At 44.0% G+C, this 24,679-nt stretch overlaps 1 protein-coding gene and 6 non-coding genes across 7 annotated transcripts in view; 4 read left to right on the top strand and 3 right to left on the bottom strand.

Moving 5' to 3' along the window:
• Positions 1-7,852, bottom strand: part of Lmpt (four and a half LIM domains protein limpet) — a 316,740-nt gene extending 308,888 nt beyond the window's left edge. Inside the window, exon 1 of the mRNA XM_071693229.1 lies at positions 7,721-7,852. Coding sequence (XP_071549330.1) covers positions 7,721-7,834 — 114 coding nt within the window. The 5' untranslated portion in view covers positions 7,835-7,852. The remainder of the gene's footprint in view (positions 1-7,720) is intronic.
• Positions 7,853-13,162: 5,310 nt separating this feature from the next.
• TRNAK-UUU (transfer RNA lysine (anticodon UUU)) lies at positions 13,163-13,235 on the top strand. The gene has a single exon. It is a non-coding gene; the product is annotated as a tRNA-Lys (tRNA).
• Positions 13,236-14,309: 1,074 nt separating this feature from the next.
• Positions 14,310-14,391, top strand: TRNAS-AGA (transfer RNA serine (anticodon AGA)). Its single transcript has one exon. It is a non-coding gene; the product is annotated as a tRNA-Ser (tRNA).
• A 1,917-nt stretch (positions 14,392-16,308) lies between these two features.
• TRNAK-UUU (transfer RNA lysine (anticodon UUU)) lies at positions 16,309-16,381 on the bottom strand. Its single transcript has one exon. It is a non-coding gene; the product is annotated as a tRNA-Lys (tRNA).
• A 3,536-nt stretch (positions 16,382-19,917) lies between these two features.
• TRNAK-UUU (transfer RNA lysine (anticodon UUU)) lies at positions 19,918-19,990 on the bottom strand. The gene has a single exon. It is a non-coding gene; the product is annotated as a tRNA-Lys (tRNA).
• A 1,783-nt stretch (positions 19,991-21,773) lies between these two features.
• Positions 21,774-21,846, top strand: TRNAK-UUU (transfer RNA lysine (anticodon UUU)). The gene has a single exon. It is a non-coding gene; the product is annotated as a tRNA-Lys (tRNA).
• A 1,956-nt stretch (positions 21,847-23,802) lies between these two features.
• On the top strand, positions 23,803-23,884 carry TRNAS-AGA (transfer RNA serine (anticodon AGA)). The gene has a single exon. It is a non-coding gene; the product is annotated as a tRNA-Ser (tRNA).
• The last annotated feature ends 795 nt before the right edge of the window (positions 23,885-24,679 follow it).

The following is a 24,679-nucleotide window of genomic DNA, read 5'->3' as shown; positions in this document are numbered from 1 at the left end:
CTCTGTCACCAGTACACACACAACCTTCACCAGACACCTGTCGTTCATCAATTCATTCCTCAATGTCTCCTCTCAGCATCCGCTCCGAAAACCGTTCGTTGTGTAGTTTTCACGAGACGTGATGCTCCAGTGTCCAGCAGAGAATCTGTGTGTACGTGTTTATGTACGTTAGGCTGTATGTCGACCACATGTGAGATCAACGCTCAACACCATATGTTTTGGTCAATGAAAAAAAAAGAGAAGGTAATAAAATGATCTCACATGAAGGTCACACTACATGGGAGAGACCATAATACCATAGGCATGGATGGCAATCACCTCGTTGCTCAACACCAACCTCTTCAAAGGCAGTTCAAAGACACTAAATAAATTGTGAAACTAAACAATTAAAATTTTTATGAAATGTAATTGAATAACTTTCTCCTCTCACACACACACACACAGTGACCTACACTCGAGCAACAGATCTTACAGTCAGCCACCACCAGAGCCGCGTCATCAGCAAACACCTGACCCACCCACACCCTCTACTCCTCTGGAAACATTGTTCCATGATGGCCAGTGCACCACCACCCTACATCTTCCTCTGTCACGTGACCGTTCGCTGTAGTCCCCAGCCTCAATACAGGAGTAACATATAGGAATTCCTGACCATCTTGTCTGACCCAATCATGAGCCTGACCAGCAGCTGGCCAGCATGTGACGTTCCCGACCTTGGATGATGTCACTCACCCTTGGCCTGAACAAGCCTCATGCTGGGTTAATGGCGGCGGTAGTTAGCGGGGAGGAAGCCCTTAGCCTTGCCCCGGGTCAGTGCGGTTAACCCGACCTCAATTATCCAGACGGGAGAAGCGATCAACCTAAGGCCATATTAGGCTGGTGACTCCTGCTTGCTGGCTTGCTTGCCTACCTCACCCCACCGGTATGTTGCCTTGTTGCTGTGCTTGTGTCTCTGTGTCTTGTTCGAGAGTCTGTGTGTGTGTGTGTGTGTGTATCATATACATTTGTTGGTCAGCATATTCTTCAGAACGTGTTATGTGCGTCGTTGTCTATCTGGATAAGTATGTGTTCTGTCTTCCGTCTGGATGAGTGTGAGACGTGTGTGACGTCTGGATGCGTGTGACGTCTGGATGAGCGTGTGACGTCTGGATGAGTGTGTGACGGTCACAACCCTTTCTTTCACTCACACTCGCTAGGAGTCTTGTCACACTGGCAGGTTTGTCTGGCAGTGTTTCTACCTGCAGGTCGGGCCTGTGTGTGTTGCGTGGGGTGTTGAGTCTGCCGTCTGCATGTGTCGTCTGTGTTACTTCCTGCAGCTGCTACACCTCACCTCCCAGGCCTACACCTCCTACATCTGCTCAGCCATCTGGCCTCACTCCTGCATCTGTCTTCCCGTAATCTGTCTGTTGTCATTCACTCTGTATCTGTGTGTCCTGAATATCTGTACTAGTATTTTTCTGTGCTACCTCAGTATACATTTGTCTATTTTCCTGTGTCTGTGTTGTCTTTATCTGCTTATCTATCGGTTTCTCTTCCCTGCTGCACCAACATTTATATCAGTTACTATATGTCTATCTGTCTGTGTTGTCCTAACGCCTGATGTCTGTGTCAGTATTCTGTGAACGTCTTGTGTACGTGTGTCACGACACTGTCTAACGCAGTAACGTTCCACACAATCGTTCATTATAACTCCAACTGTAAATACATAAAACATTTCCAAACTCATACATATACAGACTGTGTGTGTGTGTGTGTGTGTGTGTGTGTGTGTGTGTGTCTGTGTGAGAGAGAGAGAGAGAGAGAGAGAGAGAGAGAGAGAGAGAGAGAGAGAGAGAGAGAGAGAGAGAGACGAACTATACCTAGTATAACCCATCACAACTGCCACCTCTCGACTTCCTACAACCACACTGACATCACATGTAACAACCACAACCCGACCAGGAGCAACCCTGGACCTGGCTAGGGTGGCGGAGGCTGGGGTGGGGGTTCGACCTCAGGTATGGAGATGGTTGAACCTCACAGCCGGGGGCGTCTCCACCCTCTACCACCGTCACACATTGTGATAATATTTCTCCCAAGTGAGCCCCCGGAACACGACCACACGACCTTAGGTCAGGTCATCACACACCCCAGGCTCGTGCTCTCGTCGTACCGTTCTGTTCAAGGGTCGTACCGTCGTGCCTCATGGTCGTCACGGGGTGATCATGGGTCGTACCGTCATGCCTCAGGGGTCACACCGCAGAGGCCAAGGGTCATAAGGCGGTCAAGGAGCCAGAGGCCATTGTGACCTCACCCAACCCGTCAGACAACTCTGCCAACAATTATGTAAATTATGAAGTATTTCCGTTTACACAACACCCCCCCCCCCTCCCTCCCTCCCTTCGCCCCCCTCCCCGGGGGGTCATGAATGTATTACAGCCGAGTGTGACCCTCACGTGACGTCATCATCGAATCCATCACGAATTACGTTAAACAAGGTATATATATATATATATATATATATATATATATATATATATATATATATATATATATATATATATATATATCACAGCCCGCCCAAGAAAATGGAAAGAAGATGGAGTACCAGGATGTTAAAAAAAAAAGAAAAAAAAATGGGAGGGAAGATAGTGCCAGCGAGCAAAGAAAAAAAGGTGGGTGGGTGGGTGAGGGGGGGGGGGGAATCTTAAGACATGAGATAACAGAGAAGAATTCCAGTGAGTAAGAAAACGGGAAGAGGCAAGACAAAGTTTCCACACCAACACAGGTTATGCGCACCACACACACTGATCAGGTCTGGAAACCATGACATGAGCCACAACCAGGAACCATGGCTGAATATACTGTATCTACATTATAACAGTCTACGTCCATTATAGCAAACGTTATAACCGGTACAGTGTGAGTGTGTATACATGACGACGTCATACACACATCTTACGTATTAACGGAGTCGAGATGATGCCAGATCAGGTTACCCTACACACACACACACGACGTTTTCCTTCTACTATTTCCCATAATAATACTTTCTTCCCGATCTACTTCACCTGATGATTTCCCTCTTGGCATACTTTCCTAAATGTTACTTTCTTCCTTACTATAATTCAGTCATATTTTTTTCCTTTCTACTTCATTATCCATTCTTCTTCGTTATATTTTCCCTAGTAATGTTTTCTTTACTTTGATACTTAACTAAATTATTTATTCCATGTTTAAATTAATTAATTATTTCCTTCTACCTCATCTTCCTCCTTCCTACTGTGCCCCACGTCTGCTGCTGCCCACCCACCAGCCATCGTCGACTCCTGCGCGCCGCCCAGGAGGCAAGTGGTGACCCTAAACAGGCACACAGGCCGCGCCCACCACGCCCACGCCCACCACTAAGGCCACACACGCCCTCACAGCTGGACCACGCTATGACGTCAGCGGAAAAAACGCTCTACTGGCACTAATTCCGGGTCGCCTAGAACAGCCTGGTGCTCCTCCCTTCATCAAACTCCTCTCCGTCCACCAATCACAGACCAACTTATCTCTCCACCAATCACAGACCAACTTATCTCTCCACCAATCACAGATCAACTTATCTCTCCACCAATCACAGATCAACTTATCTCTCCACCAATCACAGACCAACTTATCTCTCCACCAATCACAGATCAACTTATCTCTCCACCAATCACAGACCAACTTCTCTCTCCACCAATCACAGATCAACTTATCTCTCCACCAATCACAGATCAACTTATCTCTCCACCAATCACAGACCAACTTATCTCTCCACCAATCACAGATCAACTTATCTCTCCACCAATCACGGATCAACTTATCTCTCCACCAACCACAGATCAGCTTACTCAAATTACTTAACAAATCGCCGACCAGCGTAATCATGCCATGTGAAGTGATGACAAGCTAGTACCGTCAACTGAGGGTCATTAGCGAGCCGAGATAATCATCATGTGCTGCCCAACTACAGTTCAGTACAATCATCACATGTGTCGACCAATGGGAGGCCAGCGTAATCGTGCATTGACCAATGGCAACCAATCATGAAGAACGTGGGTTCGACCAATGGGAGAGCGAGAGGGTTTTGCGGTAACCAATAGCAGGCCAGCAGCAGCAACACCGTGTGCTGACCAGTGAGGCCATCTCAGGCTCCGCGGCTGACCCATACTAACCAATCATCAACATAACAACTGGTGACAGCCAATGAGAAGCTATTGTGATCTGTAATGACCAACAGTAATTATCGAATCACGGGGGTGTAGTCAACCCATAAACACGCCGGCAGGACCCTTGGGATTGGCCGACCTGGCTTGGATTTGACCTTTACGAGGCAGGCAAACGACCAGTCCATCGTTCTAAGTCGTACCGGTGTGGTCAAGGGTCGTACCGTCCTGCTCAAGGGTCGTACCGTCGTGTTCAAGAGTCGTACCGTTGTGGTCAAAGGTCGTACCGTCCTGCTCAAGGGTCGTACCGATCTGCTCAAGGGTCGTACCGTCCTGTTCAAGGGTCGTACCGTCGTGTTCAAGGGTCGTACCGTCGTGTTCAAGGGCAGATCAGCACACTTCACGTCATAACATTACAAAATATATCTATTCTGCAATAGTGCAGTAAACGTCTCAGCTCTTTATATATATATATATATATATATATATATATATATATATATATATATATATATATATATACACTAAACTTGGTCCAGCTCACAAATCGGAGCAGGGACTCACTAAGCAACATCGGCAAACAAGAACTTTACTGAACCAGTTTTTACTGGTCAGACAAGTGCTCATTCAGGTGTTCACACCAACTCGTAGATGACAATTATTCTGTATAGGACAGAACTCACACAATGAACAACCAGTGTTCATTTAACATACAATTTGCAGTCATATGACTTTCCTCACTTGCATTGACGAAGAGTAAGCAAAATACTGTACAGGATGAAGCAAATACCATGAATTCATCTTGAAATAATGATGATCAAAATCAATAAAAATTTTCTAAACGTCTACTTTACATTTATGATAATTAATCTAAAATTATTTTAGCAATTAATTTATTGAGAGAAATCTCACCATAATTTACTCCTGATTGGCTTTTATGTATATAATTGCATTAATCAATCAATTCATAAACAATAATAATAATAATAAATAATAATAATGATAAAGACAGTTTATATGTGTAATCCTCATCCTTTGTTGTGATCAATAATGTGACCACAATTTGCCATGGTAATGTCTTCTGATGCCACAATGGACACCAATATTCACGCCAACCCCTCAGTAAGCCAGTGATGTACCGGCATTATTAACTCAAGACTCAATTCCATGTTTAGCATCTTGATGGATTCTCAACATGTCAGCCTAAAATGTAAATACTACCACAAACCTGTGTCATCTGCTCCTCCATGTTTTGCCGCTAAAAAAAAAGACACAAGCAAATTAATGTCAACTTCCGGATTTGGTTTACACGGATGAATTGAATGATAATGATGTACATATACGAGGACGAAGCATCGTACAGATTGGATAACGTACGAATATGTACGATACTTCCTGTCTTAAATGCTACTGAAACATTTGTGTCAAGGTTTATGATTAAATATGTTTATATTATACAATAATCATCACAAGTCTTTTAATATAATAACAAAATATAACATCCTGCTTCACGCAACCTATCATCAGTGATTTTGTACAAGCATTTGTTCAGTACTTCTTTGAGGTAGAGATATGAACTTAATATATTCATTGTATCCACAACCAATCCCTTCTCAAAGTACAAGTTTTGAAATAAAAAATAACCAAAATTTTTATATAAATTGTCAATTTTCTAATTTGCATCCAGATGCTACATTCTGCCTTCCATACCTCAACATTATTCCTTCTATAATTCCTCAATACTACCACTGGAACCTCACAATGTTACCTCTTTAATCCACAAGATTTCATTTCTAATCCCATTACACTTCCTTTATTAACTAAGAGAATTATCTTTATAATCCCACAATATTCCCTCATTTATCTCACAGTCATCTGTATGATCCTAGAATCCCGTAAATTTATCTCTTTAGTCCCATAATATTTTCTCTTATTCCATAATATTCCTTTTATAATAACATAACCACATACTTCCCCTTATGCCACAATATTCCCTTTAATCCTACAAATCTTTGTAATCTCAGAATATTCTCCTATATTCCTAAAGTATTTCCTCTCAAACCCCATATTTCCTCAATGATCTTCAATAATCATAAAATATCCAAAATTTTCGAAAAATGCTCGTAACAAAAATCTAGAATATTCACGCGTTTGGAATATTCCAGCAATACCTTAACATTCCTCAAATATTCCCCGAATATGGAAGATACAATCTCGGGAAAACCCTAAAAGTATTCTCATAAAAATTGCATGACTTAATATGGCAAACACAACATCAACAGGCCGACAGCAAACACAACATCAACAGGCCGACAGTAAACACAACAGGCCGACAGTAAACACAACAGGCCGACAGTAAACACAACAGGCCGACAGTAAACACAACAGGCCGACAGTAAACACAACAGGCCGACAGTAATTCTTGTGGATAAGAATAACAAACAGATAATCTCCTGCTCCTCCAGTGATGGCCACGTCTCGTGGATGACAGTCAGTGATGGCCACGTCTCGTGGATGACAGTCAGTGATGGCCACGTCTCGTGGATGACAGTCTGTGCTGGCCACGTCTCGTGGATGACAGTCAGTGATGGCCACGTCTCGTGGATGACAGTCAGTGATGGCCACGTCTCGTGGATGACAGTCTGTGCTGGCCACGTCTCGTGGATGACAGTCAGTGATGGCCACGTCTCGTGGATGACAGTCTGTGATGGCCACGTCTCGTGGATGACAGTCTGTGCTGGCCACGTCTCGTGGATGACAGTCAGTGATGGCCACGTCTCGTGGATGACAGTCTGTGATGGCCACGTCTCGTGGATGACAGTCTGTGATGGCCACGTCTCGTGGATGACAGCCAGTGATGGCCACGTCTCGTGGATGACAGTCTGGAGGGGCGAGTCGTTGCGTCATTGTGAGGAGGGAGCAGCAGGTGAGCCAACAACATTCCCTCCGGCCCTGCCAGAAATCGACGGACCCAGAGTACCGCCCTGCTGCACACCGGCCTCCGCCCCTCGTCCATGGGCGTTCACGTCGAGCGTGGGCGTGAGGGTGAAGCGTGGGCGTGGAAAAGGGGGGCAGGGCTGGCGAGGGAGCGGAGGGGCCCGGGATGAGAGAGGGACAGTGTCACCTGCGCTTGTGTCTCACCTGGGGAGGATAAACCTCGTGCCGCCTCCCGCGTCCTGCCCACACCCCCGGCACCAGCCTCCCTCACCAGCATCAACCACACATACCAACACTTTACTGCCCCTCAGCCCTCCTGCTGGCGGCGTCGGGAGGCCAACCCTGGGGGCCTGACGCCTCATGCACGTCCCGGGAAGAACACTTGCAGTTCGCTGTATCGGGACTGTGAGAAGGGATGAACCCCCCCTCTCCCACTTTCACTAGAGACGGCAACACCGCAGCCTGGATCCCCGGGTTTCCTATCTTACTCTTCTGCTGACACTCTGGCCTACCGTGGCGGCTGACAGCGGCCTGCCGTGCTCCCCCGGGGTCCACAGCCTCGGCCACCGGGTAAATGATGGGCTGGGGGAAGGTGGGCAACCCGCACTTACCGTGTGTTTGAAGATTTCCAGCGGGGACTTAGAGAGAGGAGGTCCGTTCATCTTGGCTGCACCGCCGCGCACCACCACCGACCTCTCACACCACACTACGTCCGAACCAGTCATGGCCAGGGATACGACTGGGACTCGGGGCCCACACCGACACTCCCACACCCGCGCCCACACCACACGCCCTACACCCGCCGGCCATCACCCGCGCCCACGACAACGCCTACACACCAGAAAACCCTGCACTCACGCCCACGAAGCCCGACACTCACGCCCACGAGGCCCACACGCGACACCCGTCGCCACACGCGCGACGCCCATGACAATACCCACACTCACCCACGCCCAAAAACTCTGCCCATACAACCCAAAATCCAGGACCACCTGCCTGACACTTACCCCGGCCCCATGCCCACCCCGGCCCCGCCCTCACTCCTGCCCCGTCCTCACACCTACCCCGAGCCCACGCTGCCGTCTTCGCCCCTGCCCCGTACCCACCCCTGCCCCGTGCCCACCCCTGCCCCGTGCCCACCCCTGCCCAGTGCCCACCCCTGCCACGTGCCCACCCCTGCCCGTTGCATCATGACTATGAGACACGGGACAAGGTCTGTGAGAAGGTGATTTCAACAGGACAGAGCGTGAGTGATGGTGGTGGTGTGATGGTGGTGTGGTGATGGTGGTGGTGTGATGGTGGTGGTGATGGTGGTGGTGTGATAGTGGTGATGGTGGTGATGGTGGTGGTGTGATGGTGGTGATGGTGGTGATGGTGGTGGTGTGATGGTTGTGATGGTGGTGATGGTGGTGTGATGGTGGTGATGGTGGTGATGGTGATGGTGGTGGTGTGATGGTGGTGATGGTGGTGTGATGGTGGTGATGGTGGTGATGATGGTGGTGGTGTGATGGTGGTGATGGTGGTGTGATGATGGTGGTGGTGTGATGGTGGTGTGATGATGGTGGTGGTGATGGTGGTGTGATGATGGTGATGGTGGAGACGTGGTAACCATAACCACAAACAGGTGTACACGAGGCAGGTCAACACACCTGCAGGTCAGGTGTCATGTAGGTTCGGTCATATCTGCCCGACACTGCAGCCTGCTGGCGCCCCCCACACCATCATCATCACTTCCCATGACTCAAACACTCGCTTGGACACCGACCTCGAACCCTGGAACCTTAGGTTTAAAAGCCTGATGCTGTACCGCCTGAGCGAATGTGTGCATCTTGCTACACCTTCCCTCATAAGCAGCACATGTTGTGAGGATGACAGGGATGTGTGTGTGTGTGTGTGTGTGTGTGTGTGTGTGTGTGTGTGTGTGTGTGTGTGTGTGTGTGTAATCAACAATTTATCCTGCACTATAAGAGCGTTACACACTTGATCATCTACCAAAACACAACTTAACGAGTTTCTTATTTTCACACCATGTCCTCTGGTTGTTCTACCCTACCACATCTCACCAAGAACTGCCCACTATCATCTTCATCGATGTAGTCAACAAAATGAACAGCGATCAGGTCACCCCTGACTCTTCTGTCACTTCCCTGCGATCAGGTCACCCATGACTCTTCTGTCACTTCTCTGCGATCCTTTAAGTCCGCCAACAGACGGTTTGTTTTTTATACACTTTCCTGGAGACAGATTAGATCAACTGTCCATTACCAAGGGTGTTTGTGATCCACATTCCTGCAGGGAACTTCCGCTGTATAAAGTGCAGGCCTTCCTTCACCGTGTCCCGTCCTCTGTACGGTACATTTCCCTGGTCTGAAACTCGTCAACCAAGTATGCAAACTAAACCTTGCAGTCTGCCCGAGTCTCCTTGTGACTTGACGCGATGCTCACCATTCTCAACTTCCCTCGTGGCCCTGTAGCCACAAACATCCTGGTTGGATTCCAATCCTATTACCAAATTATCTACAGACATCAAGAAGAGTAATGGTCCCAGGACTGAACCCTGCGGTACGGCGCTAGATGGCGCAACGTACAGAAAACGGCGTCAATTATACTCTCGCATACAGATCCAAACATTGTCTGAGAAGTCTCGTTTCTTATACAGGTTCATGCTGGAAATCCGTGTTTATTTTCATCCCTGTATGTCTTTACTGCACTTCAAACCTCATGTTTCAATGTCCCACACCTGGGCAACGCGGACTCTCAAGTGGAATACGAATCCTCCCTCGCTGTGTCACGTCATCTGAAACTGTGTCTGCCAGACTCACGTTGCTGGTGACTCCACCCCGGACGACTGCCTTACCGCTCACACCATACGGAGTCGAGACCCACACATCCTGAACCAAACCTGACACCTTCAAATCTAAATCCAGATTTGATATCGGAAAACGAGACGATTCTCTCTCTCTCTCTCTCTCTCTCTCTCTCTCTCTCTCTCTCTCTCTCTCTCTCTCTCTCTCTCGTTATCTTTATGCGAGGTTGTTGCATTAATTAATCTTATATAAATTTCAAAATAATGGTAATAAACTGCTAATTCTCATCAAAAGCCACCCCCACAACCATACATGTTAATTCCCCATACACAAAGTTATGTCCACGTCCTCTTTGTGTTCGTCAGAAGATAAATCTGTAGGTAACAAGTTGGTCCTCACTGTAGGGAGACGTAGCCTAGGTCTACATGTTGGTCTTCACTGGTGAGACAAGTCGTCCAGGCCTACATGCTGGCCCTCACTGTAGGGGAAAGGATGCCTAATGATAACAGGCCAAACTAACAAATCCTGACAATACTATTCAAAAACAGAGATAGAAATAGTGTTTCGTTATGAGAGTATTACGTATATGTGATCCCATACGTCCAGCAGAATGTAACCTCATAATCATACATATATATATATATATATATATATATATATATATATATATATATATATATATATATATATATATATATATATATATATATATATATATGTAACATATAAGATAAGCACCAATATTAGCCAGTTAGTATGTTATCCCAAGTGGTGTGTGCACAGCACTCCACCACACTGCAACCCTCATCGTATTCATCTCCGGCTAACTTGAAACCACATGCAAACATCAAGCAAATCATTATGAGAGAATCATCAAGATAACATGAGACAAGTCGATGAACACACGCATCTGGCTACCCACCCAGGCTGACCACGCCCACATACACCCCCGACCTACCCTGTTAACCACAAGGCACCCCCACCCCACGCCCACACCTCCACTTGCACTCTAACATCCAGTCGGGCCATGTCAGTGCCTCGCCCGGCACCTCGGCAGAAGGAGGCACCAGACTCTGTGCCTGTGTTGTGAGGTGCAACTTTGTGGGTTGTCAACACCTCAGGGGGGCGGGTTCCCTCCTTGAAACATGTGTTGCAAAGTGTCAATCTATCATTTGATCATGAGTGACGAAAATCTAACACAAAACAGAACATCAATTTGAAGGTAACAATAAAAATGGGGCAAGAAAGTCACTTCCATACCTCTGAGATCAGGAAGGATGGTTGGTCACTGTCTCCAACTATAAAGTTTACATACAAAATCTACATGAATCTGGAAGCCGAGTTTCAAAGTTATTTTACACGATGTCATTCTTATGGGGACTGCGTGTTTTATATGGTTGTTTATAGTTGACCTGATGGCTAACCTCCAAACCCAGTACGTACACCTACATCATACATGCAGATATACTTACATACGAAGACAAAAATACATACCCGCATGCGAAGCCATCCGCATCTCTCTCTCTCTCTCTCTCTCTCTCTCTCTCTCTATATATATATATATATATATATATATATATATATATATATATATATATATATATGTAAACAAACAATATACGAGCAGGGCAGTCATGTCGACTTACCGTGTCTTGGGTGAGTACTTTACCGAAGGTAAACATCTTTCCACTTCCTGGTAATATAAGAAAGCAGTAATTACCACAAGTATGTATGTAAAGCAGTAATTACCACAAGTATGTATGTAAAGCAGTAATTACCACAAGTATGTATGTAAAGCAGTAATTACCACAAGTATGTATGTAAAGCAGTAATTACCACAAGTATGTATGTAAAGCGTAAAGCTTTTTCATCTCAGACGTTCATGATGGACCCATTCACATCAAGTTAAAATAGATCATGCGATATAAATACGTATGCATATCTACTGATGCAAATGAGGAGTTGATAGTTAATGCCCTCATAAATCATCCATAACTGGTTCCGCAAAATATGAGGGAACTCTTCAAATGAACGTGAGAGATTTAATGAGGAATAAAAAGCCATCTGAGTTATAGGAAGTTAAGGCAATGTTTGGCATCGAGTCCCACACTGGGGTGATGTATATATAGAAAGAGTTTGAGGTGGGTTCAGGCAACCCTAACATCACCTCGTGCTCCTTGTGCGACGTCTGCGGCAGCTGGTCATGTCTGCTCAGGGAAAATGGCACACACACACACACACACACACACACACACACACACACACACCATAACAATGCCATCAACCTCATTGTGGTGTTAAGTCCCACTTCATGGGCGACAGGAGGCTTCTATCATGAGTACGAGGACGAGTCATTCTCTGCATCCTAGAAGTACATGAGTACAAACATGTACTCATGTACGTGTGTAGCCAGGCTGTCTCTGTGAACCATCTCAGGTGGTGAGAACATAAGAATCTTGACATACATACAAGGTTATCTTTATAATGTTATATTTACAAATGTTTATCTACAAATAATAGCATCAACAACACTAGGAGTAGTTGTACAACAACTACAGTTGCTATCACGACTAATATAGCAACAAAACGACTACAACTACGACATCAACAATAACTACAACTACTACATCAACAATAACAACTACATCAACAATAACAACTACAACTACTACAACAATAACTACTACATCAACAATAACTACTACATCAACAATAACTACAACTACTACATCAACAATAACTACAACTACTACATCAACAATAACAACTACATCAACAATAACAACTACAACTACTACAACAATAACTACTACATCAACAATAACTACTACATCAACAATAACTACAACTACTACATCAACAATAACTACAACTACTACATCAACAATAACTACAACTACTACATCAACAATAACAACTACTATTACTTCTATAACTACCACAACTACAACAACTACTAGTTACACCATCTACTACTTCTAAAATTAGTATTATAACAACAAACTATTGCTACTACAACAACGACTAATGGTGCTACTATCATTAATATAACTTCAACAACTACAATCAGCATTACAAACCTACAACCACTTGATTTGTTATCGTTGGTCAAGTATGCAAATGTGCAACAGTTCAAATATTTTGCCACGAGTAATTGCACCTTATTATCATTACTACAACACCTACAGTAATGTCCCCAGTAAATATACTGTAGCAAAACTGTAAGATACATAACTGTAGCTCAGAGCCCGGATAGCTCAGTCGGTAGAGCATTAGGCTTTTAACCTAAGGGTCCAGGGTTCGAGTCCCTGTTCGGGCGAGAGTTTTGAAACTGTGTCGATAGTATCGGTAGAGCACACAGGCTGAACCCTTGGTAAACGCTGCCTACGAGGGACAATGAAAATAGAAAGGAAGAAAATGAGCGTAATCAAACGTGAACAGTCACAAGGATGACATTACACACATACAGTCATATATATATATATATATATATATATGACTTGAGGGAAGCTAGTGTCGAGTGGTGTTGGTTGTTACCTGTGTACGTATGTTGGAGGACCACGACAACCCCAGCCTCCAGGTGTGCCACATGGTCAGGTGTTCACACCTCCACCAGCAGCCAAGCTTCACGACACGTAAGGTTCTCCTTCCACAAGATCCCTGCAAAGGTTTACCTCATTACACAAGATACATCTGGTCTTTACTGAAATTATATATATATATATATATATATATATATATATATATATATATATATATATATATATATATATATATATATATATATATATTTATATATATATATATATATATATATATATATATTTTATATACTAATCGCCATTTCCCGCATTAGCGAGGTAGCGTTAAGAACAGAGGATGAGGACTGGGCCTTTGAGGGAATATCCTCACCTGGCCCCCTTCTCTGTTTCTTCTTTTGGAAAAATATATACATATATATATGGGAGACGTTCAAGAGATGGTGCCCTAAGAGAATACATGTATCCAGTAAGGTACACAATTAAACACGGGCCCGCCCGGGCTCGAATCCTGACCACAGAACTCGGCCTACACCCAACCAAGGTGTTCATCCTCGTCTCGATGGGTACCTACCTTCGGCTGGTGTGTGTGTGTGTGTGTGTGTGTGTGTGTTATAGAGAAGATGTAGTATAACACTATATCATCATACAGCAGTGGAATAAACTGTGATGAAATGTAAATGTGGTAAACATATTCAGATTATGAAGTTGCACAAGAAAACAGGAGGCCTGTCAACAGAATACCACACATACACACACACACACACACACAAAAGGTTAAGAGACGGGGCAATACAGTGTTAAACTCTCTCTCCGTAAGATCAAATGGTGATCATAAACACATTCGTGGCAGGGCAGTGATGGCCGAGTGGTTAAGGCGTCTGACTAGAAATCAGATGGGATCTTCCCGCGTAGGTTCGAATCCTACTCACTGCGAGACAGAGTGTTAGTTTTAACATGACTAAGCACATATTAGCATCGTTGACCATGATGCATGCACGGTCCCGCACACCTTCCATTCTTCGGTGTGGCAAGTAACCCACAGCCAACCCTGCTAGTCACACCTGGTCGTCCCTCACTTCAGGTACCTGACAGAAGCTGTGTGTGTGGGCGTGTACACATACATGGTACATACATATGTATAAGTTTAAGAGACGGGGCAATACGTATGCCAGGTTCCCTCTGCACGTAATACACACGTGCGGCCGGTGTGTTCTGCACAACTTCATTTTGTGGTGAGCACTGCAGTAACTTAGGCGTCCCTTCACAACATACCATACATGATACTCACCAATGATGAGTGCGCGAGCCTCCCAGGTCAGGTGTTGAGTCCCCCCCCCCCCCCCCCCAGGTCAGGTGTTGGTAGATTGTTGGTCCTGCTGGTCCTGCCAACATGACCTCGACGGTGATGAGGAAGGAAATGCCAACTGTGTGCGTCTGGAGACGTTACACACCCACACACACACCCACCCTTGCTCCTCCTCCTCCTCTTGTACTGTGTGTGTGTGTGTGTGTGTGTGTGTGTGTGTGTGTGTGTTTGTGTGTGTGTCCCGTCCTATCACAGTGATCATCTGCCTTACCTACACACAACCACTCCCCAGATGTCACGTATAATACACCTGAACCAGAACCAGCCACCCACAGCCTAGCCCCTAACACTGACCTACTGTTTACCTTAACCATTTCATGTACTCTAGTCCAGCCCACTGACAATCCCCCACCCCACCGCCCTTATCGATCCAATTCACTTTTACCCGTGCACGCCTCTCTACCTCTTAAATGATCAGGCCCCGATGCCCCAAAGCCTCCTTCACCCCACCCTTCCACCTCTTTCTTAGTCTCCCCCTCCCCTCCCCCTTTCTCCCTCCACTTATGACACGTAGCTGCTCTGACTCGGTCAGTCCTGACTCATGCTCTGATTCATCTGTTCAGACCACTTCAGTCTACCCTGCCCAACGCCTTCCATCACACACTGGGTTACCTCTCGCACCTCTTCCCTACAACGTAAACCTCCAACGCACAACTAGCCTCATACCCTACACCGCACTCAGACACTTCATGTTAAACACGTCCACCATCTCATGTTCTAATTCCTCCAGGGCCAGAGATCCATAGCAGCATCATCATCGGGACTACAACACCTTCAGACACAGACATCTTTGTCCTCACAGTCACCTCCCCCTCCACATGCCCCTCTCTAGCCAGTCCTCTTGTGTTCCACCCACGGTAAAGTATAGGGTTTACACTTCTTACACAAATACACAAAAATGATCATAATATAGATTATTATTATCTATTATTATTATTATTATCATTATTTGTAGTGGTAGCAGCAGAAGTCAACAATCACTATAAAAAAGCAACTATACACTGACATAGTCATTAAGGTCGCCCACCACATATGTTGAAACAGGGAGGTTACTGGACGCTAAACGAGTGATAAATGGAAACGGAAATGAGAGAGAGAGAGAGAGAGAGAGAGAGAGAGAGAGAGAGAGAGAGAGAGAGAGAGAGAGAGAGAGAGAGAGAGAGAGAGAGAGAGAGAATAAAATGAAGGGGTCAGGGTGTGTTTATTGGAAACTAAGTGAAGTCTATGGGTCACCATCGCAAACAACAATGGACAGTTTATATGAAGGTAGCCTTCCGTAACGATAACAGTGGCTATGTTCAGTAGGAAGACTTCAGAAATCGTCTTAACCCAGTAAATACAATAAAAGAAAAAGTTTGGTATGGGATAGTCCCTCAATAAATTCAAGTTCAAGAAAACGCGACTATTTGCACCGTTTTCGTTTTGGGATCTTCCCACCGCAGGGGTAACTTGCCCGAATGCTCCCTGGTTGGTCTTCAAAACTCCGCCCGAACAGGGACTCGAACCCTGGACCCTTAGGTTAAAAGCCTAATGCTCTACCGACTGAGCTATCCGGGCAATAATATGTGCAAACATTGGCCTTTTTTGTTAAGTTGATCTTCAGTCAATTTTCAAAAATATTTTTCTATTCCATGTATTTAAGTTGCAGTAACCTGGCTTAGTGGTAACATCTCCTGGTTGCAAAACAAGGGAAACAGAATGTAAAAAAGAAGATGCAGGAAGTCGAGAACCAGGAATGAGAAGAAAAGGAGGTGTCACAGTTACAAATCCCTCACGACAAACTATATATCGACCAACCATTTCTTTCATATATTCGGGGATCCATATATATATTTCATGACGTTACGGTATAAACGTGAACCAGATTGCACCGTGGGAAAACCTCTCACAACCATCATTCATCCATACGTTGGCTTTAGGTAGAACAATGAAAAATACGTGGAGGTAAACAAAGAGTACGTGGGGTTGGACTCACAGTCAACACAAAGATAAGTGTGTGTGGGATGGAAGCGAAAGGAAGATACGTGTGGGAATGAAGGTAGTTGAATACAGCACAGGGGAGGGTTTACGCTGGAAGAAAGTGCTATGTGTAGAGTCAGGGAGAAACAATATAACGTGGGTCAAACAAACCATCACATGTGAGGACTAATGCTACAATATCGCTCTACTGACCGAACCATCCAGGCAATAATAATAATAATAATAATAATAATAATAATAATAATAATCATTATTATAATAATAATAATAATAATAATAATAATAATAATAATAAGTGATCAATAAGTCACATCTGGGAGAGGATGAGACTGCTATATGAAAACAATGGCGAATACAACAAAATTAACTAATATTACCAGATTGTGTACATGGGGGAAGAGCCTTACACCAGTGGGTGCCCGCGTCCCATACTGAGGTGTATGACGTAGTGGCAGTCGCTCCTGCTGCCTCCTGGGTGACACACAACACAGACACGTGGAGGTGGCCGGTCCAGCTAGGTAAAGCATACGTGGGCTGGAGAGAGATATATAAATACTTTGTTGGTGTTTCCGTAGAGAAGTACTGCACATTATGGGGTTTAGATCATAAGTACAGAAAGTGTGGGTTTTAGATAGCTATGTTCAGGTATATGTGGGGTTCTGCTAGTATAATAAAACACATGAGGGGTGAGGGACAGTCTTAATTACATAGACAAAGTAGATTTCGTGGAACTGCAGGGAAGACAGAGCAAATGTGGAAGCCTGGGTAGGAAAGTTATGCATCAGAGGAGTTCAGGGAGGATTATATACCACAAATTGTGGCAGTGGCAACAGAAACATCACGTCTAGTAATGATATCAAGCACGTCTGCAGGTTAAGTATATTAATAAATAAATAAGAGTTGTATGAAGCTTTGATGAGATCAAAGGAGAATATGTTGGGTTTGTATATGACTAAACCTAAGTACTGACTGAAACAAATATATGTGTCTGGGTAAACAACAGAGAATATATGTGGGTTTATAATCTGTATTTAAACCAAACACAGAAAAATATAACATGGGTTAGGAAGATAAAGGATAAGTAGGAGTTTACGTAAGTAAAGTAAGCATACGTGTTTGAACAAATTAAAAGCACATGTGGGGTTCAGGTCAATTAACAAAGCATGTATGGGGTTTGTGTAAATCAATAAAGGATATATGGGGGGTTTAATACATTACGAAAATACATACTGGGGTATGGATACAACAATCAGGGGTTTCGAAAGCAAAACCGTGTCATAAATGGAATGAAGCACATTGATAGAGGCGCAGTATAAAGATGATGTCGAATAAAAACAAGAATATATATATATATATATATATATACATATATATATATATATATATATATATATATATATATATATATATATATATATATATTACCTGTTTCTTTACAGGGGTCAGCGCCGTACATGAGCAGGTCCTCACCTCACGTCCCAGTCTTGATGACGTGTATTTCCTGGTTGCTTCTGCTGCCTCTGAGATAAGCTGCTTCCTTAGATCCACCAGTCTATTGCGGACAGCTTCTTCTACGAGTCCACAAGTCTGCTGCTGTGGGTAACAGAATCTATTTAGGTATAATACGTTGTTGGATTATATCATTTTCGGGCGCAAAAGTAGAACAATCATTAGCAATTAAAGAAAAAACAGTATGGGTTTTTGATGCAAGGGTTATGGTGCACTCCGGCATCAAAGAAAACATAGTTTATGTGGTCTATTTGTTAGGGGTAACTTCTCCAGTCGTTCCCTATAATTTCTACAAAAAGAGATCCCCCTATTTTTTCAAAATTTCACCGCCGAACAGGGACTCGAACCCTGGATCCTTAGGTTAAAAGGTTAGGTTAGGTTAAAAAAATGCTCTACCGAGTGAGTCATTCGAATATGTACATTTCATGTAATATACTTTATGATGGATTTTCTCAAGAGTTGGTGAGGAGCGAGGGTGGGTCACTCACTAACAAGACGACTGATGGTTTAATTTGTGCCAACACAAATGACTCAACTTTCCTTGCAACAGGAGACCACTACTGCAGTCTTCTAGAGCGGCCAAACTAGAAGGATAAAGACAAAGAGGAAGCGGAGGAGGAAGAGGAAGACAGAAAGAAAGAACAGAGAAGGAGAGGCAGAAAGAGAACTAGGAGGTGGTGGGAAAGCAACAGAAGGATTAGGAAGATGAGGAGGGCTTTGAGAAGAACCAGAAGGAAGAAGAAAAGGAAGAACAGACAGGAAGAAAAGGACAAGTCAGGCGAGGATAAAGGGAAGAAACACAAGAACGAGCTACAAACGAAAGACAAAAGTGAAGCGAGATGAGATCGAGGAAACAAAAGAAAGAGAAACAGCACGAAGTAGGAGGTGGAAGGGCTAGAGGAGGAGTCAGAGAGGAAGCAAGATGAGACATAAAGAAAACAGAAGGAAGGAGACGACCCTACCTGTTGAGATGGGTCACACCGGGTCAGCTGCGTCACACGTGTTTGATATGGATGTTGACAGACGGAAGACGGGAGACAAACAAGTGTTGACGGAGAGGAACCAGTAGGAGAAGAAGGGAACTACGGAGAAATAATAAGAAAGATGAACAAGATAACAAAACAGAGAAAGAAATATGAAAGATAAAAGGGAACTTAGTAATCATGATAATAGCTGACGACTACGAAGACGGTAAAAAAAAAAAAAAGAAGTACGAGGGTAAACAGGGCAGGAGGATGGTGGGTGGAGACCAGGAGGGCCAGCAAGATGAGGAGGACACAGAATGGGACTGAGGCATCAACTACGACAGAGAGGATACGGCTGGGTCATCTCCTGCAGCAGATCCCAACTACGTCCTTGATAATGATGGCGAGTCACTGGTCACCTCCCTGATTAGATAAGCTATGACCCTATTCATCCTGACCAATGTTAGAGCACAAGGAATAACACAGTCCACCTGGCCAACCTTACTGCACTTCACTGCAATCTAATACACATGGTCCACGTCCACCGTTTTCTCTGGCATCTGTCGCCACGAGAGGGTGACTTACCTATTTATAAACAGCTAATCACATGCAACGGGAGACCCTTTCCCTACAAAATTACGCCCGAACAGGGACTCGAACCCTGGACCCTTAGGTTAAAAGCCTAATGCTCTACCGACTGAGCTATCCGGGCAGTGAAATTTAAGGTTTATCATAATGTGTTGTTCAACTCGGCCAGACGGTGTTCTACAATGTCAATATACAACAACAGCGTCTCTGTCCTGCACTCATAACATATGTCTTCCCTCGTCACCTTCAAACATTTTCCTCAACTCATATCACGTTTTTACATACTAATGTTATATAGTTACTACTACAACCTACCACCTTTCCATGTTGATAACATATCGCGATCCCACACGATCTATCTTCATTCTGAGCCACCTTACAACAGTGTGTGTGTGTGTGTGTGTGTGTGTGTGTGTGTGTGTGTGTGTGTGTGTGTGTGTGTGTGTGTATAGGTTCGCCAAGACTAAGCCTCACACTTCTCATGTGTGCCATTACTGGCACAGGATGGGTGTGTGTGTGCTGCGGGTACCATTTTTGGCACAGCTCGGTCTACGTGCTGTAGTGAGCACTAAGGTGGCTGTGTGTATGCTCTATAAAATGTATCAGCATGGAAGACATAGGGAACAACGTTGTCTCAATATAAAATTTGACTAAAAATATTTATAATATTATTTCTATGTAATCAAAGATTCGTGTTTCTTATGGATTTATTCTCTTACACAATCTTTATATTCCACTTTGTAATATAGCTTATCTACATCCTTATTAATAAATTTACATATTTGCTGTAGTTAGTAATCTTATATATACATCCAACCACTAATCACACACACACACACACACACACACACACATATATATATATATATATATATATATATATATATATATATATATATATATATATATATATATATATATATATAAACACGATAGTTCATGAGTGCACTATCGTGGTATTACATCGTCAGGGTTCATATATGATTGGGACAGATTTCGAAGTGTCCCCAATATGAAACGTATTACAGCTTTTACAGGGTATTCTGAAAACACAACAAGCAGAATACTTGTAAAGCTTTATGTTTTATATTGGGAAGACTGGTAGCGATCTCATTATTATACTTAGCCACTTATATACAGTTTAAGAACAGCACATGATTCAAATGCTTAACCCTGGACTTTTCACATACCTTGGTTCAATCCAATGACAGCAAGTCGACCCCAGCATACCTCACCGCTCCAATTTACTCTATCCCTTGTACTGCCCATCTTCAATCAAACTGATTATAGAGGCTATAAGGTGAGAAGTGTTCGTGTGCGCAAGACGACTCGTGTACTTCAAGATAAAGTGAAAATGTACAAAGGAAATCAAATTCACACTTCATCTAATGAAGAGAACGTGTGGAGAAAAACTGACAAAACCAACAGGAAGCGAGTGAGTGTTACATATGAACTGGCTTTTAAATAAACAGTGTATTAATATTCTGTCTGCTTACACGCATATATATATATATATATATATATATATATATATATATATATATATATATATATATATATATATATATATATATATATAAATTACAGGCTCTACCGGACTCCGCCTGTTTCTGGTTAGGCTCAAGAAAACGTCACTACGATGAGGATGTATCATTCTAAATGGACGAAAAGAAGTATAATGTGGTCGGAGAACTCGCTCTACAGGCGTCCGTCCACAGATGAGTGTTAGTGGCTAGTGCTCGGTCTTGACGGTGGAGGAGACACACACACACACACACACACACACATGAATCTGGAGGTACGCAGTGAAAATGACTTCAATATTCTTGGTCGTTTGCCTCATCATTAGAACCACTTTTGTTGGGAGGATGTGGATGAAATCCAAGCATCAGTTACCATTCTTTACGGCCCGGATAGCTCAGTCGGTAGAGCATTAGGCTTTTAACCTAAGGGTCCAGGGTTCGAGTCCCTGTTCGGGCGGGATTTTGTGGGTGACATTAATTGTGTCAGGAGATGATGTAGCATCACACAGGAGAGTCACCCCATGACGCAGACAGATGGTGAGGGAAAACAGGAGAGTAATGGCTGGGGTTTTCTGTGGTCCAGCTGTGCTGTGTGGCAGTATTCACACCTACACCAGCCAGTCAACTGGAAACGTAACAGGTAGATCTGGGCAAAGTATCACCCACTACAACAGCGGGTTCCCAGCATAACATGTCAAGACGCGGGTTTGACTCAAGGCGAGTCTGGTAAGAGCGTCATGTACCACGGATGAACACACACACTGTGCCAGTACCGGCACACTGAGCACACACACCCGCCCTGTCCCACTACCGGCACACTGAGCACACACACCCTCCCTGTGCCAGTAACGGCACAATGAGCACACACACCCTCCCTGTGCCAGTACCGGCACAATGAGCACACACACCCGCCCTGTGCCAGTACCGGCACACTGAGCACACACACCCGCCCTGTCCAACTACCGGCACACTGAGCACACACACCCTCCCTGTGCCAGTACCGGCACAATGAGCACGCACACCCGCCCTGTGCCCTCCTCCAGAACCATATACTAAGCTAATAACATATAACACACGACATGTAGATTCAATTATATACCTCAATTATGTACCAAATCAAACTGTAACTGTATATAGCATGCTTACACTTAGCTTACACAATATATATGACTTATTCATCTAATTATGTTAAAACTAAATTATATATCAATACTATTATACATAAATGCAATTATATATAACACTAATTACATTCACATCCCATACCATTTCATCCCATTTATATATCAACTCGATTACGTATTAATAACACAATTTGCTACCGATACAATTACGTCATCATCATCATCATCATCGGGGGGTACCTTCCATGCTTGCACTGTACATATATGAACATTTTCACCAGACGTGTAGCTACTACACACACACACACACACACACACACACACACACACACACACACGTGCGGTTCGTGCCATATTACAGCTGGTGTATTGTGCCTTGGCCGCAGTGGAGGCCATGGTGATGCCCTCTCAATGGAGACTATGTTTATTTTCACTTTACAATGATAAATCTTTCACAAAATGAGGCAGATAACAGCAAACCTTAGGTGACCACCTGCAGTCACGTGCTTCGTGCAGACAGGCCAGAGAGTCGACACATGTTGGGTTACGATACGTTCCACGTGATGGTGAGGCTACACCTTGCCCCAGGAGGAACGTCCAGCATCACTAGGTGTTGACCCCGGGGTACACCGAGTACTCTACCTGAGAGAGATGTACAACAGAAACTAGAGATCTAACACGTTCATCTGTCAGACTCAAACCATTCCACATTAACTCATAATAGTCGTAGCCTTACATATTCACTCCTGTAGCATCCTGCTCAGTGCTCGTACGTACCGTTGTACCGTCAAACTCTTTCAAAACCACTTACTCGACAATGTCAACACTCACACTAACATAAGACATGTGTACACTACAATAATACCTCCTCAGGTAAGCAGTGCGTCCTCACCCTGCACCGGAAATACAGAATATTTCAACATTCATAACAGGAGGAAATACCTTCACACACACCTTCATTAAACTTCAGTAAGACAGACACAAACATAATTCCATATACAACCACAAACCAGGAACACCAAATAATACACTTAATAAAACGGAATACAAAACCACAAACCAGGAACACTAAATAATACATTTAATAAAACGGAATACAAAACTCAAACAACAACAGACCACTGGGTCTCTTCCACGCTGTTAATAAATCCTTACAGGGATGTACTAACACACAGACACAGACATACACACACACACACACACACACATATATATATATATATATATATATATATATATATATATATATATATAAAGACAAAGTTTTCAAATTCCCTCCTCAACTATATGCAGTGATGGCCGAGTGGTTAAGGCGTCTGACTAGAAATCAGATGGGATCTTCCCGCGTAGGTTCGAATCCTACTCACTGCGCAGTGGAACCTTTTGGTCTATGCAAGTTGTATACTAGCCCTCCTGCAGCTAATCTATGCCACGTTCTCTGCAGATGCAGTTGTCTCTCGTAAGCTATTTTGGTAAGAGAGACTTGTTCTGTAGTGGTATGTTTACTGGATGTGTAGCGCTTCAGTGTTCCAGGCATCACTTCATCACTACTGCTGGGTTTACCCTTGAGCAGCACTGTGGATGACTATCTTCACTACACCTTGTCTAATACATCCTCACTCTTCCCAATATGTATCTGACAGGATATTGTTCACATTCTTTGAACTTCCCTCAATTTCTCTATATCTTTGTCTTCAAATACATTACCATATTTATTTTCTCATTCTACAAACGTTCCAGTTCCACAAATTATATATATAAAGTAATATTAAAGAGACCACCATTTTAGTCATTAGGAAAGACACGTGAGGAAGGAAGGTGACCAGCAGGCAAGGCCTCAAGCAGGCACCAGGTGAGGTAAGCAACAGATGTAGTGTAACAAGCAAGCAGGCACAGAGACCATGCTCTATAATGCCATAACCTGACTCACTAAGGCTGCTCAACGTACCGAATGCACATAAGTAAATCATCCATCTGTACAGGAAAGACGCATGTGGATAACATTATACTCCCCTCACACACATCCCCCAACCCCTTCAGAACAGCTTGGCACGACGACTGTACGACCCGGTCGTAAGTACGACCATCAGGTAGGCCTGCGTGACTTTTGACCTGACCTGCAAGGTCATCACATGGTGCTCAAGGAGTTGAAAATGTCACACGCTG

This window comes from Panulirus ornatus, chromosome 55 (assembly GCF_036320965.1).
Source record: "Panulirus ornatus isolate Po-2019 chromosome 55, ASM3632096v1, whole genome shotgun sequence".
NCBI classification, from domain to species: Eukaryota; Metazoa; Arthropoda; class Malacostraca; order Decapoda; family Palinuridae; genus Panulirus; species Panulirus ornatus.
Note: the sequence above shows the minus strand (reverse complement) of the source record. Positions and strands in the feature narration are given on the sequence as shown.